The sequence below is a fragment of the Papio anubis genome, chromosome 2 (genome assembly GCF_008728515.1).
Source record: "Papio anubis isolate 15944 chromosome 2, Panubis1.0, whole genome shotgun sequence".
Classification (NCBI taxonomy): domain Eukaryota; kingdom Metazoa; phylum Chordata; class Mammalia; order Primates; family Cercopithecidae; genus Papio; species Papio anubis.
The window spans coordinates 153,094,095-153,112,046 of NC_044977.1; the positions used below are offsets into that span (position 1 = coordinate 153,094,095).

The following is a 17,952-nucleotide window of genomic DNA, read 5'->3' on the forward strand; positions in this document are numbered from 1 at the left end:
ATTTGATCCTCAATCGCTGATACTCTTTCTTCCAGTTGATCGAGTCGTTACTGAAGCTTGTGCATTTGTCAGGTATTTCTCGTCATGGTTTTCATCTCTTTCATTTCATTTATGACCTTCTGCATTAATTACTTTAGCCATCAATTCTTCCACTTTTTTTCAAGATTTTAGTTTCTTTGCACTGGGCACGAATTCTCCTTTAGCTCTGGAGGAGCTTGATGGACTGGAGGTTTCTTCTCATCTCACAAGTCATTCTCCATTCAGCTTTGATCCTCGCTGCTGGCGAAGCTCCTTTGGTCGGGGAGATGCGCCTTATTTTTTGAATTTCCAGCTTTTCTGCCCTGCTTTTCCCTCGCCTTTTGTGGTTTTATCTGCCTCTGGTCTTTGATGATGGTGACGACTGATGGAGTTTTGGTGGTGTCCTCCTGTTTGATAGCTCTTTGTAACAGTCAGGACCCTCAGCTGTAGGTCTGTTGGAGATTGATGGTCCACTCCAGACCCTTTTTGTTGGGTATCAGCAGCAGAGGCTGCAGAAGATAGCCGTTGCTGAACAGCGAAAGTGTACCTGTCTGATTCTGCTTGGGAAGCTTCCTCTCAGGGGTGTACTCCCTGTGAGGTGTGGGGTGTCAGACTGCCCCTAGTGGGGGGATGTCTCCCAGTTAGGCTACTCAGGGGTCAGGGACCCACTTGAGCCGCAGTCTGTCCCTTCTCAGATCTCAACCTCCTGTTGGGAGATCCACTGCTCTCTTCAAAGCTGTCAGACAGAGTCAAGCAGGTCTGCAGAGGTTTCTGCTGCTTTGCTGTTGTTTAGGGTGTACCCTGGTCCCCAGAGGTGTGGAGTCTACAGAGACAGGCAGGTTTTCTGCCAGAGCTCCACTCAGCTGGAGCCTCCCACGCTTTGTTTACTCATTTCTGCCTCAGCACGGCGGCCTCTTAACTGCTTTGCAGTTAGATGGCAGACTGCTGTGCTAGCAATGAGGGAGGCTCCGCATGGACCCTCCCGCTAGGTGTGGATATACTCCTGTTGTGCCCGCTTGCTTAAAGCCAGGCATTGGGTGGGAGCTACCTGGATTTTCCAGGTGTTGTGGTGGCCCCAGTTCCCCTGGCTAGAAAGGGATTCCTTCCCTTGCGCTTCCCAGGTGAGGCTTATGCGCCACCCTGCTTCAGCTCTGGTCGGGTTGCAGCCGACTACAATCCATTGTCTGGCACTCCCTAGTGAGATGAACCCAGCACTTCAGTTGAAAATGCAGAAATCACCGGGTCTTCTGTGTGTCGCCAAGGCTTGGGAGTTGGAGACTGAGCTGTTCCTATTCAGCCATCTTGCTCCGCCCCCCTCCTCTCTCTTTTTTTGATATGTCTTTGTCTGGTTTTGGTATCAGGTTAATACTGGCCTCAGAGAATGAGTTTGGATGTATTCCCTCCTCTTCCATTCTTCAGAATGGTTTGAGTAGGGTTGGTATTAGTTCTTTAAATGTTTGGTAGAATTCAGCAGTGAAGCCATCGAGTCCCAGGCTTTTCTTTGCTGGAGGACTTTTTATTATAGCTTCAATGTTGTTGTTGTTATTGATCTGTTCAGGTTTTGGATTCTTTGTGGTTCAATCTTAGTAGGTTGTATGTGTCTAGGAATTTATCCATTTCTTCTAGATTTTCTAGTTTATTGGCATATAGTTCCTCCTAGTAGGCTCTAATGATCCTTTGTATTTCTGCAATATTGATTGTAATGTCTCCTTTGTCATCTCTGATTTTATTTGAGTCTTTTCTCTTTTTTCATCATTAGTCTGGGTAAGAGTTTGTCAGTTTTCTACATCTTTTCAAAAAACCAACTTTTTGTTTCATTGTCCTTATGTCTTGTTTTATTTGTTTCAATTTCATTTATTTTTGCTGTAACTTTTATTATTTTTTCTACTTTGAGTTTGGTTTGCTCTTGCTTTTCTAGTTCTTTAACATGCATCATTAGGTTGTTTATTTGAAGTTTTTCTTTTTCATATAGGCACTTACAGCTATAAATTTCTCTCAGTACTGTTTTCACTGTATCCCATAGGTTTTGGTATGTTCTGTTTCCATTCTCATTTGTTTTAAGAAATTTTTCAGTTTCCTTCTTAATCTCTTCATTGACCCACTGATGATTCAGGAGCCTATTGATTAATTTCCGTATGTTTGAATAGTTTCCCAAATTCCTCTTGTTACTGATTTCTAGTTTTATTCCATTGTGGTCAGAGAAGATACTTTATGTTATTCCAGTTTGTTTTTAATGTTTTAACACCTGTTTTGTGGCCTAACCTATGGTCCATACTTGAGACTGATCCATGTACTGAGGAGAAGAATGTGTATTCTTCAGCCATTGGATGAAACATCTGTAAGTATCTATTAGGTCCATTTGTTCTATAGTGCAGATTAAGTCAGATGATTCTTTGTTGATTTTATGTCTGGATGATCTGTCTGATGAAACTGTGGTGTTGAAGTCTTCAACTATTATTGTATTGGGAATTATCTCTTTCGAGCCCTGGTAATATTTGCTTTATATATCTGGGTACTCCAGTGTTGGGTGTATAATATATACAGTTGTTACATACTCTTGCTGAATTGACCGTTTATCGTTATATAATGACCTTGTTTGTCTCTTCTTACAGTTTTTGTCTTAAAATCGCTTTTGTCTGATGTAAGAATAGCTACTCTTGCTATACTGGATTCCATTGGCATGTAATATCCTTTTCCATTTCTTAATTTTCAGTCTATATGTGTCTTTATAGGTGAAGTATATTTCAGTTCGGCCACTCTAGTGTTTTGATTGTAGAGTTTAGTCCATTTACGTTCAGTGTTATTGACAAATAGGGACTTACTACTGTCATTTTGTTGTTTTCTGGTTGTTTTGTGGTCTTTTTCCTTCTTTCCTACCTTCCTTTAGTGAAGGTGATTTTTCTCAGATGGTATGTTTTAATTTCTTGCTTCTTATTTTTTGTGTATCCATTGTATGTTTTTGGATGTAAGGTCACCATGAGGCTTGAAAATAGTATCTTATAATCCATTATTTTACCTATTTATTTATTTTTATTTTTATTTTTTTGAGATGGAGTCTAGTTCTGTCACCCAAGCTGGAATGCAGTGGCATGATGATGGCTCACTGAAACCTCCGTCTTCTGGGTTCAAGTGATTCTCCTGCCCCAGCCTCCCGAGTAGCTGGTACTACAGGGACACGCCACCATGCCCAGAGAATTTTTGTATTTTTAGTAGAGTCAAGGTTTCACTATGTTGGCCAGGCTGGTCTTGAACTTGACCTTGTGATCTGCCCACCTCAGCCTCCCAAAGTGCTGGGATTAAAGGCCACCGTGCCCAGCTCGTTATTTTATTTTTTATTTTTTAATTTTTTGAGATGGAGTCTCTGTCATCCAGACTGGAGTGCAGTGGCACTATCTTGGCCACAAAACAAGATATCTTGGCTATTGCTCCACCTCCTGGGTTCAAGTGATTCTCCTGCCTCAGCCTCCCGAGTAGCTGCGACTATGGGCATGTGTCACCATGCCTGGCTAATTTTTGTATTTTTAGTGGAGATGGGGTTTCACCATGTTGGCCAAGGTGGTCTCGAACTCCTGACCTCAGGTGATCCACCCATCTCGGCCTCCGAAAGTGCTGGGATTACAGGCGTGAGCCACCGCACCTGGCCTATTCCATTATTTTAAACAACACTGATTGCATAAACAAACTAACAAACATGCAAAAGGAAAACTAATAAAAACTCTACACTTTAACTTCGTCTCCCTGCATTTTAACTTAGTCGTTTCTCTTTATGTCTTATTGTACTGTGTCTTGAAAAGTTGTTGTAGTTATTTTTATTGTTTTATATTTTTATCTTTCTACTCAAGATCTGAGTAGTTTACACACAATTACAATATTATAATATTCCGTTTTTCGTTTTTTTTTTTTTTAAGATGAAGTCTCGCTCTGTCACTCAGGCTGTAGTGCAGTGGCATGATCTCGGCTCACTGCAGCTTCTGCCTCCCGGGTTCAATCTATTCTCTGCCTCAGCCTCCCGAGCAGCTGGGATTACAGGCACCCACCACCAAGCCTGGCTAATGTTTTTGTATTTTTAGTAGAGACAGGGTTTCACCACATCGGCCAGGCTGGTCTTGAACTCCTGACCTCATGATCCACCCACCTTGGCGTCCCAAAGTGCTGAGATTACAGGCGTGAGCCACCGTGCCTGGCCTCTGTGTATGTTTTATTACCAGTGAGTTTTGTACCTTCAAATAATTTCTGCTCACTAATGTCCTTTTTTTTCGGATTAAAAAAATTCCCTTTAGCGTTTCTTGTAGGACAGGTCTGGTGTTGATGAAATTCCTCAACTTTTGTTTGTCTGGTAACAAACTTATTGCTTCTAGGGTAAAATTTTTTTTTGCGTCAGCATTTTAAATATGTCATGCCACTCGTGGCCTATACAGTTTACACTGAGATGTCTTCTGCCAGATGTATTGGAGCTCCATTGTATATTATTTGTTTCTTTTCTCTTGCTGCTTATAGAATTCTTTTTTTTCCTTGACCTTGGGGGTTTATTAAATGCCTTGAGGTAGTCTCCTTGGGTTAAATCGGCTTGGTTTTCTGCAAGCGTTTTGTACTTGAATATTGATATCTTTCTCTGGGTTTAGGAAGTTCTCTGTTATCCCTTTGAATAAACTTTCCTTCTTTTCTTTTTCTTTTTTTTTTTTTTTGAGACAGAGTTTCACTCTTGTCACCCTGACTGGAGTGCAATGGCGCGATCTCGGGTCACTGCAACCTTTACCTCCTGGGTTCAGGCGATTCTCGTGCCTCAGTCTCCCGCATACCTGGGATTACAGGCGTACGCCACCACACCTGGCTAATTTTGTATTTTTAGTAGAGACAGGGTTTCACCACGTTGGCCAGGCTGGTCTCGAACTCCTGACTGCAGGTGATCCACCCGCCTTCGCCTCCCAAAGTGTTGGGATTACACGCGTGAGCTACTGCGCCCAGGCTGAATAAACTTTCTACCCCTGTCTCTCTCTACTTCCTCTTTAAGGCTAATAACTCTTAGATTTGCCCTTTTGAAGCTATTGTCTAGATCTTATAGGCATGATTCATTCTTCCTTCTTTTCTTTTCTTTTCTTTTCTTTTTTTTTTTTTTTTTTTGAGATGGAGTCTCGCTCTGTCGCCCAGGCTGGAGTGCAGTGGCGGGATCTCGGCTCAATGACCTCCACCCCCCCGGGTTCAAGTGATTCTGCCTCAGCCTCCTGAGTAGCTAGGATTACTGGCACATGCCACCACGCCCAGCTAATTTTTGTATTTTTAGTAGAGATGGGGTTTCACCATATTGGTCAGCCTGGTCTCGAACTCCTGACTTTAGGTGATCCACCCTCCTCGGCCTCCCAAAGTGTTGGGATTATAGGCATGAGCCACCGTGCCCGGCCTCTTTTTTATTCTTTGTTTCTCTTGTCTCCTCTGACCATGTATTTTCAAATAGCCTGTGTTCAGGCTCACTGATTCTTCTGCTTGATCAATTATGCTATGAAGATGCTCTGATGTATTCTTCATTATGTCAGTTGCATTTTTCACACTCAGAATTTCTGCTTGAGTTTAAAAAATTATTTCAGTTTCTTTGTTAAATTTGTCTAATAGGATCCTGAATTCCTTCTCTGTGTCATCTTGAATTTCTTTGAGTTTCTTCAAAACAGCTATTTTGAATTCTGTCTGAAAGGTCACATATCTCTGTCTGTCTAGGATTGGTCCCTGGTATCTTATTTAGTTTGTTTGGTGAGGTCATGTTCTCCTGGATGGTCTTGATACTTGTGGATGTTTGTTGGTGTCTGGGCATTGAAGAATTAGGTATGTATTGTAGTCTTTGTAGTCTGTGCTTGTTTGTACCCATCCTTCTTGGGAAGACTTTCCAGAGACTTGAGTGCTGTGATCTGAGTTTTTGGTCACTGCAGCTATATCTGAGTTAGGGGATACCCCAAGCTCAGTAATGCTGTGGTTCTTGCAGACTTATAAAGTTACCACCTTGCTGGTCTTGGACGAGATCTGGAAGAATTCTGTGGATTACCAGGCAGAGACTCTTGTCTTCCCTTGCTTTCTCTGAAACAAATGGAGTCTGTCTGTGCTGAGCTGCCTGGAACTGGGGGAGGGGGGTGACACAGGCATCCCTGTGGGCAGCCCCACTGGGACTGTACTCGGTCTGACCAGGGCCTGGAATCAGAATCCTTAGAAGCCTACCTGGTGCTCTGTTTTACTGAGGCTGTGCTGGCGCCACAACCATGAGAAAAGGTTCTTCCCATTTTTCCCTCCCCTTTCCCGAGGCAGAGAAGTCTCCACTTGTCTGCTGCCACCACAGACCCATGGGGAGTATGCCAGGATACTGCCTGTGTTCACTTAAGGCCCAAGGCTCTTTAGTCAGCTGGTGAATGCTACCAGACCTGGGACTCATCTTTCAGGGCAGTGGCTTCCCCTCTGGTCCAGAGTGGGGTCCAGGAAGCTAAGAGCCAAAGCCTGGAATTGAGAACCCTGAGAGCTTTCTTAGTGCTCTTCTCCACTTTGGCCAAGCTGGTATTTAAGCTCAGGAAAGTCTTCTTTACTCTTCCGTCTACTTTTCTTAAGCAGAAGGGGTCTGTCCTCATAGCCACCACAGCTGTGAATGTGCTGGATCACACCTGAAGCCAGCATGTCTGAGTCTCACTCAGTACCCATGGCATATACCACCTGGTTCCTGCTGCTGATTATTCAGGGCCCAAGGGCTCTTTAATCAGCAGATGATGAATCCTGCCAGGAGTGGGTCCTTCTCTTCAAGGCAGTGGGCTCCTTTCTGGCCAAGGATGTGTCTAGAAATGTTGTTTGGGGGCTAGGGTCTGGAATGGGGGCCTCATAACTCTGCCCAGTGCCCTATTCTACTGTGGCTGAGCTGGCATCCAGGTTGCAAGACAAAGTTCTCTTTACTCTTCCCTCTTGTCTCCTCAAGCGGAAGGAAAGGTTTACTTTTGGAACTGCAAGCTGCACTGCCTGGGGTTGGGGAAGGGGTGATGCAAGCGCTCCTTTAGTTGCCCTGGCTGTTGTCTCACTGGGTCACATGCCCCTCAAGAGCACTAGCTCTGAGCCCAGCATAGCACTAGGACTTTCCTTGGAGTTGCAGTTCTTGTGGCCTAGATAGCATTTCGAGTTTATTTAGGACCCCAGAGCCCTTTAACTCAGGTTGGCGAGGCTTGCTGAAACTCAAGTTCTGACTACTGGGATGGGTGATTCCCCTCTGGTTAGGACTGGTCTAAATGATCCCTCCAGTGGATGCCAGTTGAGTTCTTCCTGGTGGTGTTGGTACTGCCTTTCAAAATGCAAAGTTCCACAGTCATTGCATTTTACTTTCCCTGAGTGCACAGATTCTCTGTCTGCGCCACATGGCTGGCCGTTACTGGGGGATTGGGGGAGAATGGTATTGGCAATTTATAAATGTCTTTCTTACCCTCTTTGGTGCCTCTTTCAGCCATATGAAGTTAAAACCAGTTACTGTGATTGCTCACCTGATTTTTGGTTCTTATGAAGGCGGTTTTTGGAAAGATAGTTCTTAAATTTGGTGTTCCTATTGGAGGACAATTGGTGGAGGCTTCTTTTTGGTCATCTTGCTCTGCCTTCAATATTAACTTTTGATGGGGTTAGACCTCAGTGCTTTTCTTTGCTCACTTTTATGTAAAATTAGTTTTTCTGAACTTTTATAATGGTTGAGAGTTCAGGAAAGCTTTTCTAACATCTTAGACTTCTATTATTTTTGTGTAGTGTTTGAAAATATGGCAGTTTGTTTTCTGAGACTTCCTGCTTCTATTATCTTCCCTATTTTGGTGTGAATCTTCCCTTCTCTCATCCCTATGTTGCTCAATTTTGATTCTATTCCCAGAAGTTTCTTCTCATCACGGGTTCTGTCATGGAACTGTAACATGTCCATTTTGAGTTTTCACAGGGTTCCAGCATCTTCTGTTTTTCTTCTAGGAAAGGGTAAAACCCCTTCTGGTTTCACCTCCTGTTTCATGTTAGTGCCATAGTGAATATTAGTGATACCAATGAATTCGGGGGTTCTCTCATTCTCATAACCATCAGATACTGCCTGTAGCTGTTTGTGATTCCTGCACAGATGCTGGTACCATGCAGCTTTTATGGCTGTTAGTGGTTTGCCCTCCTCCACTTATATTTTAGTGTTTGTGAGAATAACTTTTCACCAGCTTTTGATATAAATACAGTTAGCTCTCTATACCTGCCAGTTTTGTATCCACAGATTCAACTGACTGCAGATTGAAACCTGCAGATAAGGAAGGCCAACACCATTTAATAGAAGGAACTTGAGCATCCATAGATTTTGGTACTTGCAGATGGTTCTGAAACCAATCCCCAATGTATAGGGAAGACCCGCTGTATTGCTTTTGGGTTTTTAACTTTGCTCTCTAGTTGCTTCTGTTTTAATGTGGAATGCAGAGATGAAAAAACTATGCTGTGGCCATGCCATCATCCCAGAATTGTTTCTTTATTCTAACTGTTTTAATGTTTTTATTTTAAATGGCTTTTTAGTATTTTAGATGTCTTTTTTCCCTTCAAGAGCATATAGCTTGATTTTTAAAAATCTAGTTTGACAGTCTTTCTCTTAACTGGAGCCATTCATGATTAATGTAATTACTGATGTGGATTTAAATGTACCATATTGTCAAGTACCATGTGCTTTTCTCTCTGTTTTATCTCTTCTCTGCTTATGTTTCTCTTCTTTTGGGTTTATTTTTATTTTTATTTATTTTTTATTTTTTCCGAGGCAGAGTCTCTCTCTGTCGCCCAGGCTGGAGTGCAGTGGCACGATCTTGTCTCACTGCAACTTCCATCTCCCAGGTTCAAGTGATTCTCCTGTCTCAGCTTCTCAAGTAGCTGGGATTACAGGCGTGAGCCGCCACACCAGGCTAATTTTTTCTATTTTTAGTAAAGATGGGGTTTCACCATGTTGGCCAGGCTAGTCTTGATCTCCTGACCTCATGATCTGCCTGCCTTGGCCTCCCAAAGTGCTGGGATTACAGGTGTGAGCCACTGCACCCGGCCCTTGGGTTTATTTATGCATGTATTTATTATACTTTAAGTTCTAGGGTACATGTGCACAGCGTGCAGGTTTGTTACCTATGTATACATGTGCCATGTTGGTGTGCTGCACTCATTAACTCGTCATTTACATTAGGTATTTCTCCTAATGCTATCCCTCCCCCATCCCCCCACCCCATGACAGGCCCCGGTGTGTGATGTTCCCCACCCTGTGCCTAAGTGTTCTTATTGTTCAGTTCCCACCTGTGAGTGAGAACATGTGGTGTTTGGTTTTCTATCCTTGCGATAGTTTGCTCAGAATGATGGTTTCCAGCTTCATCCATGTCCCTACAAAGGACATGAAGTCGTTCTTTTTTATGGCTGCATAGTATTCCATGATGTATATGTGTCACATTTTCTTAATCCAGTCTATCATTGATGGACATTTGGGTTGATTCCAAGACTTTGCTATTGTGAATAGTGCTGCAATAAACATACGTGTGCATGTGTCTTTATAGTAGCATGATTTATAATCCTTTGGGTATATCCCCAGTAATAGGATGGCTGGGTCAAATGGTATTTCTAGTTCTAGATCCTTGAGGAACTGCCACACTGTCTTCCACAATGGTTGAACTAGTTTACAGTCCTACCAACAGTGTAAAAGCTTTCTATTTCTCCATATCCTCTCCAGCACCTGTTGTTTCCTGACTTTTTAATGACCGCCATTCTAACTAGTATGAGATGATAGCTCATTGTGATTTTGATTTGCATTTCTCTGGTGACCAGTGATAATGAGCATTTTTTCATGTGTCTGTTGGCTGCATAAATGTCTTCTTTTGAAAAGTGTCTGTTCATATCCTTCACCCATTTTTTGATGGGATTGTTTGATTTTTTCTTGTAAATTTGTTTAAGTTCTTTGTAGATTCTGGATATTAGCCCTTTGTCAGATGGTTAGATTGCAAAAATTTTCTCCCATTCTGTAGGTTGCCTGTTCACTCTGATGGTAGTGTGTTCAGAATTGGTGGGTTCTTGGTCTCACTGACTTCAAGAATGAAGCCGTGGACCCTCGCGGTGAGTGTTAACAGTTCTTAAAGATGGTGTATCTGGAGTTTGTTCCTTCAGATGTTCAGATGTGTCTGGAGTTTTTTCCTTCTGGTGGGTTCGTGGTCTCACTGATTTCAGGCGTGAAGCTGCAGAACTTCGTGGTGAGTGTTAAAGCTCATAAAGGCGGTGTGTCTGGAGTTGTTCGTCCTTCCTGGTGGGTTAGTGGTCTCGCTGGCTTCAGGAGTGAAGCTGCAGACCTTTGCAGTGAGTGTTACAGCTCATAAAGGTGGCATGGACCCAAAGACTGAGCAGCAGCAAGATTCATTGTAAAGAGCAAAAGAACAAAACTTCCACAGCATAGAAGGGGACCTGAGCAGGTTGCCACTGCTGGCTTGTGCAGCCTGCTTTTATTCTCTTATTTGACCCCACCCAGATCCTGCTGATTGGTCCATTTTACAGATATTTGATTGGCCCATTTTACAGAGAGTTGATTGGTCTGTTTTGACAGGGTGATGATTGGTGCGTTTACAAACCTTGAGCTAGATACAGAGTGCTGATTGGTGCATTTACAATCCTTTAACTAGACACAAAGTGCTGATTGGTGTGTTTACAATCCTTTAGCTAGACATAAAAGTTATCCAAGTCACCACCAGATGAGCTAGATACAGAGTGCTCATTGGTGCAGCCACAAACCCCAGGCTAGAGGCAGAGTGCTGATTGTTGCATTTACAATCCTGTAGCTAGACATAAAAGTTCTTGAAGTACCCGCGCTGCTGCGCCTCAGGAGCTCAGCTGGCTTCGCTTAGTGCTGGCACTCCTCAGCCTTTGGGCGGTGGATGGGACCAGGCGCCACAGAGCAGGGGGCGGCGCCCGTCGGGGAGGCTGGGGCTGTGTGGGAACCCATGGGGGAGGGGGCTTGGGCATGGCAGGCTGCAGGTCCCCAGCCCTGCCCCCTGGGGAGGTGGCTGAGGCCTGGCGAAAATTCGAGTGCGGCGTGGGCGGGCCAGCAGTGCTGGGGGACCTGGTGCACCCTCCACAGCTGCTGGCCCGGGTGGTAAGCCCCTTATTGCCTGGGGCCAGCGGCGCCAGCCAGCCGCTCTGAGCAAGGGGCCACAGAGCCTGCACCCACCCGGAACTCGTGAGGGCCTGTGAGCACTGCGCACATTCCTGTTTCCCTCCCCTGCCTCTCCCTCCACACCTCCCTGCAAACAGGGAGCCGGATCTGGCCTCAGGCAGCCTAGAGAGGGGCTCCCACAGTTCAGTGGTGGGATGAAGGGCTCCTCAAGCACTGCCAGAGTGGACGCTGAGGCCGAGGAAGCGCCCAGAGTGAGGGCTGCTAGCACGTTGTCCCCTCTCAGTAGTTTCTTTTGCTGTGTAGAAGCTCTTTAGTTTAATTAAATCCCATTTGTCTATTTTGGTTTTTGTTGCCATTGCTTTTGGTGTTTTAGTCATGAAGTCCTTGCCCATGCCTATGTTCTGAATGGTATTGCCTAGGTTTTCTTGTAGGGTTTTTATGGTTTTAGGTCTAACATTTAAATCTTTAATCCGTTTTGAATTATTGTACAAGGTGTAAGGAAGGGATCCCAGTTTCAGCTTTTTACATATGGCTAGCCAGTTTTCCCAGCAGCATTTGTAAATAGGAAATCCTTTCCCTATTTCTTGTTTTTGTCAGGTTTGTCGAAGATCAGATGGTTGTAGATGTGTGGTGTTATTTCTGAGGCCTCTGTTCTGTTCCATTGGTCTATATCTCTGTTTTGGTCCCAGTACCATGCTGGTTTGGTTACTGTAGCGTTGTAGTATAGTTTGAAGTCAGGTAGCGTGATGCCTCTAGCTTTGTTCTTTTTGCTTAGGATTGTCTTGGCTATGAGGGCTCTTTTTTGGTTCCATATGAACTTTAAAGTATTTTTTCCAATTCTGTGAAGAAAGTCATTGGTAGCATGATGGGGATGGCATTAAATCTATAAATTACCTTGGGCGGTATGGCCATTTTCACGATATTGATTCTTCCTATCCATGAACATAGAATGTTCTTCCATTTTTTTGTGTCCTCTTTTGTTTCATTGAGCAGTGGTTTGTAGTTCTCCTTGAAGAGGTCCTTCACATCCCTTGTAAGCTGGATTCTTAGGTATTTTATTCTCTTTGTAGCAATTGTGAATGGGAGTTCACTCATGATTTGGCTTTCTGTTTGTCTGTTACTGGTGTACAGGAATGCTTGTGATTTTTCTCTTTGATTTTGTATCCTGAGACTCTGCTGAAGGTGCTTATCAGCTTGAGGACATTTTGGGCTGAGACAGTGGGGTTTGCTAAATATACAATCAATGTCATCTGCAAACAGGGACAATTTGACTTCCTGTTTTCCTAATTGGATGCCCTTTTTTTTCTTTTTCTTGCCCGATTGCCCTGGGCAGAACTTCCAACACTATGTTGAATAGGAGTGGTGAGAGAGGGCATCCTTGTCTTGTGCCAGTTTTCAAAGGGAGTGCTTCCAGTTTTTGCCCATTCAGTATGATATTGGCTGTGGGTTTGTCATAAATAGCTTATTATTTTGAGATACGTTCCATCGATACCTAGTTTATTGAGAGTTTTTAGCATGAAGCGCTGTTGAATTTTGTCAAAGGCCTTTTCTGCATCTATTGAGATAATCATGTGGTTTTTGCCTTGGTTCTGTTTTACTTGATGGATTACGCTTATTGATTTGGTATGTGTTGAACTAGCCTTTGCATCCCAGACAGTTAACTTGATCTTGTGATAAGCTTTTGATGTGCTGCTGATCGGGGTTTAGTACAAAGTTTTATTGAGGAGATTTTTACATCTATACCATCAGATACATGGCCTGAAATTTTCTTTTTGTTGTATCTCTACAGCTTTGCATTGATGATGCTACCTCATAAAAATGAGTTAGGAGGATTCTTTCTCTATTGATTGAATAGTTTGCATGAATGGTACCATTCTCTTATACCTCTGGTGAATTTATTGTAAATCTGTCCTGACTTGGTGGTAGTTGTTAATTATTGAGCCTGTTATTGATCTATTCAGGGATTCCAAGTTTCTTCTATTTAGACTTAAGGGTATACGTAACTCAATTTAATTTATCCATTTCTTCTAGATTTTCTAATATCGGCGAGAGGTGTTTATATAGTATTCTGATGGTAGTTTGTATTTCGTGGGGTCGGTGATATCCTTTATCATTTTTTATTGCATCTATTTGATTCTTCTCTCTTTTCTTCTTTATTAGTTTTGCTAGCAGTCTATTTTGTTGATCTTTTCAAAAAACTAGCTCCTGGATTCATTGATTTTTTTTTTTTTGAAGAGTTTTTTGTGTCTCTACTTCAGTTCTGCTGTGATCTTACTTATTTCTTGTCTTCTGCTAGCTTTTGAATTTGTTTGCTCTTGCTTCTCTAGTTCTTTTAATTGTGATGTTAGGGTGTCTATTTTAGATCTTTCCTGCTTTCTCTTGTGGGCATTTGGTGCTATAAATTTCCCTGTACACACTGCTTTAAATGTGTCCCAGATATTCTGGTACATTGTGTCTTTGTTCTTATTGTTTTCAAAGAACATCTTTATTTCTGTCTTCATTTTGTTATTTACCCAGTAGTCATTCAGGAGCCGATTGTTCAGTTTCCATGTAGTTGTGCAGTTTTGAGTAAGTTTCTTAATCCTGAGTTCTAATTTGATTGCACTGCGGTCCGAGAGACAGTTTGTTGTGATTTCTGTTCTTTTACATTTGCTGAGGAGTGCTTTACTTCCAACTATGTGGTCAATTTTTGAATAAGTGTGATGTGGTGCTGAGAAGAATGTATATTCTGTTGATTTGGGGTGGAGAGTTTTGTAGATGTCTATTAGGTCTGCTTGGTGCAGAGCTGAGTTCACGTCCTGGATATCCTTGTTAACTTTCTGTCTCGTTGATCTGTCTAATATTGACATTGGGATGTTAAAGTCTTCCATTATTATTGTGTGGGAGTCTAAGTCTCTTTGTAGGTCTCTAAGGACTTGCTTTATGAATCTGGGCGCTCCTGTATTGGGTGCATATATATTTAGGATAGTTAGCTCTTCTTGTTGAATTGATCCCTTTACCATTATGTAATAGCCTTCTTTGTGTCTTTTGATCTTTGTTGGTTTAAAGTTTCTTTTATCAGAGACTAGGGTTGCAACCCCTGCTTTTTTTTTTTTTTTTTTTTTTTTTTTGCTTTCCATTTGCCTGGTAGGTCTTCCTTCATCCCTTTATTTTGAGCCTGTGTGTATCTCTGCACGTGAGATGGGTCTCCTGAATACAGAACACTGATGAGTCTTGACTCTTTATCCAGTTTGCCAGTCTGTCTTTTAATTGACACATTTATCCCATTTATATTTAAAGTTAATATTGTTATGTGTAAATTTGATCCTGTCATTTTGATGATAGCTGGTTATTTTGCCTGTTAGTTGATGCAGTTTCTTCCTAGCATTGTTGATCTTTACAATTTGGCATGTTTTTGCAGTGGCTGGTACTGGTTGTTCCTTTCCATGTTTAGTGCTTCCTTCAGGAGCTGTTGTTAGGCAGGCCTGGTGGTGACAAAATCTCTCAGCATTTGCTTGTCTGTAAAGGATTTTATTTCTCCTTCACGTATGAAGCTTAGTTTGGCTGATATAAAATTCTGGATTGAAAATTCTTTTCTTTAAGAATGTTGAATATTGGCCCTCACTCTCTTCTGGCTTGTAGGGTTTCTACCGAGAGATCCGCTGTTAGTCTGATGGACTTCCCTTTGTGGTTAACCCGACCTCTCTGGCTGCCCTTAACATTTTTTACTTCATTTCAACCTTGGTGAATCTGACAATTATGTGTCTTGGGGTTGCTCTTCTCAAGAAGTATCTTTGTGGTGTTCTCTGTATTTCCTGAATTTGAATGTTGGCCTGTCTTGCTAGGTTGCGGTAGTTCTCCTGGATAACATCCTGAGGAGTGTTTTCCAGCTGGGTTCCATTCTCCCTGTCACTTTTGGGTACACCAATCAAACGTAGATTTGGTCTTTTCACATAGTCCCATATTTCTTGGAAGCTTTGTTCGTTCCTTTTTACTCTCTTTTCTCTAAACTTATTTTCTCGCTTCATTTCATTAATTTTATCATCAATCACTGATATCCTTTCTGCCACTTGATCAAATCGGCTACTGAAGCTTGTGGTGCATGCGTCACCTAGTTCTCATGTCATGGTTTTCAGCTCCATCAGGTCATTTGAGGTCTTCTCTACACTGTTTTTTCTAGTAAGCCATTTGTCTAATCTTTTTTCAAGGTTTTTAGCTTCCTTGTGATGGGTTTGAACATCCTCCTTTAGCTTGGAGAAGTTTGTTATTACTGATCTTTTGAAGCCTACTTCTGTCGACTCATCAAAGTCATTCTCCATCCAGCCTTGTTCCGTTGCTGGTGAGAAGCTGCGATCCTTTGCAGGAGAAGAGGCGCTCTGATTTTTAGAATTTTCAGCTTTTCTGCTGTGGTTTCTCCCCATCTTTGTGGTTTTATCTACCTTTGGTCTTTGATGATGGTGACTTACAGATGGGATTTTGGTATGGATGTCCTTTTTGTTGACGTTGATGCTCTTCCTTTCTGTTTGTTAGTTTTCTTTCTAACAGTTAGGTCCCTCAGCTGCAGGTCTATGGGAGTTTGCTGGAGGTCCACTCCAGAACCTGTTTGCCTCGGTATCACCAGCGGAGGCTGCAGAACAGCAAATATTGCAGAACAGCAAATGTTGCTGCCTGATCCTTCCTCTGAAAGGTTCGTCTCAGAGGGGCACCCGGCTGTATGAGGTGTCAGTTGGGTCCTACTGGGAGGTGTCTCTCAGTTAGGCTACATGGAGGTCAGGGACCCACTTGAGGCAGTCTGTCCGTTCTCAAAGCTCAAACACCGTGCTGGGAGAACCACTGCTGTCTTTAGAGCTGTCAGACAGGGATGTTTCAGTCTGCAGAAGTTTCTGCTGCCTTTGTTCAGGTATGCCCTGCCCCCAGAGGTGGAGTCCACAGAGGCAGGCAGGCCTCGTTGAGCTGTGGTGGGCTCCACCCAGTTCGAGCTTCCTGGCTGCTTTGTTAACCTACTCAAGCCTCAGCAATAGTGGACGCCCCTCCCTCAACCAGGCTGCCACCTTGCAGTTCAATCTCGGACTGCTGCACTAGCAGTGAGCAAGGCTCCGTGGACGTGGGACCTGCTGAGCCAGGCATGGGATATAATCTCCTGGTTTGCAATTTGCTAAGACCATTGGAAAAGCGCAGTATTTGGGTAGCAGTGTCTCGATTTTCCTGGTACAGTCTGTCATGGCTTCCTTTGGCTATGAAAGGGAAATACCCTGACTCCTTGTGCTTCCTGGGTGAGGTGATGCCCCGCCCTGCTTCGGCTCGCCCTCTGTGGTCTGCACCTGCTTTCCAGCCAGTCCCAATGAGAAGAACCAGGTACCTCAGTTGGAAATGCAGAAATCACCCGTCTTCTGCATCAATCACACTGGGAGCTGCAGAGTAGAGCCGTTCATATTCAACCATCTTGGACTTGGGTGTATTTTTTAAAATCCATCATTATAGTCTTGTTTTTCCCCTTTACTAGTTAGAAAATTATATGCTTCTGTTTGATTCTTCAGTTGATGTCCTAGAAATTCTCAACCATCCTTAACTTATTCAAAAGCCCAATGTTAACAGATACCTTTACCAGTGTCCACCTGGATTGTAAACAAACTGAGAACACTGTTACTCCATTTGCCCTACTCTCAGCTAATATATTTCTGTTATTGTGCACTTTAATTGTATATTTTAAACTTCACAAGATCTCGTTATGTAGTCTGTGTTTAGACTCACTCATTTTTTTGCTCTATTTTTTTCTATATCTCTGCTTTTCTATCAGGGAGTCTTCTGCATGAAGCATCTTCTTTAGAATTTTTTTACAGAGCAGATTCGATGAACTCTCAGATTTATTTTGTGTCATGTATTTGAAAATATATTACTTTTGCCTTTATTATTCATTAATGAATGTTTTCACTGGCTTTAGAATTTTAGATCAGCAATTATTTTCTTTCAGCACATTGAAGATATGTCTAGGTATGACTGACTTTTTTTTTCTTTTTTCTTTTTTACTTTATCCCAGTTGCAGTATGTTGGGTTTCTAGAATGTGTGGATTTGTGTCTTTCATTGATTCTCAAATTTTTCTTAGCCATTAGCTCTTCAAATGCTGCTTCTACTCCATTCTTTCCTTTGTTCTTGGGTACCAGTTATGCATTATACTTCATCAGTGTATCCTCTATTTGGAGGAGTATGTCTTCTGTATTTTTCTGAATGCAGCATAAAGAACTGAAAGAAGCATCTTCCAAAAGTTAACAGTTTATTAATGTCACATGCTTTTCACATTATACAGTTAGATATTTCCTTCATTCTGTGGTGGGTGGTGGGACAGGACAGAGTATGTGTGTGTGTGGTATATGTGTAAAATCCCAGAATGCTTTATTTCCAGAGGAGAACATTATAAGATAGGGTTTATTCAAATGAGTCTTACAATCTGCTATGTAAGAAGTCATAAAGTTTTGACGCAGGAATGACCTGAATTGCCCTGCAAGAGAAGTGGATTCTTTTAAATATACTTTTCTTTAACTCTTATTGCACTTTTTGTCTTTTTTCATTCTTTTGATTCTACAAAAGAAACTATGTTTCCGGTAGCCCCTAAACCTCAGGATTCCAATCAACCGTCAGATAGACTCATGACTGAAAAACAGGTAAACTTAAAATATTTTAAGACATTGCTTCTCAAAATATGTGCCAAAGAATGCTACATCTGCAAACAGGAAAATTTGACTTTAAAAGGATTCTTTTCTCATAATTTTGGGAAATGCTGGGTTAAAGACTATGAAATGGTTTAATTACTCTAAGACTT

At 42.4% G+C, this 17,952-nt stretch overlaps 1 protein-coding gene across 6 annotated transcripts in view; it reads left to right on the top strand.

The window, feature by feature from the left end:
* Positions 1–17,952, top strand: part of CEP70 (centrosomal protein 70) — a 107,125-nt gene that overhangs the window by 15,022 nt on the left and 74,151 nt on the right. For all 6 annotated transcript variants that reach the window (XM_017955849.2, XM_009201624.4, XM_003895046.5 and 3 more), the window contains one exon: positions 17,721–17,794. In XM_017955849.2, coding sequence (XP_017811338.1) covers positions 17,726–17,794 — 69 coding nt within the window. In that variant the 5' untranslated portion in view covers positions 17,721–17,725. Of the gene's footprint in view, positions 1–17,720; positions 17,795–17,952 lie in introns of those variants that run through there.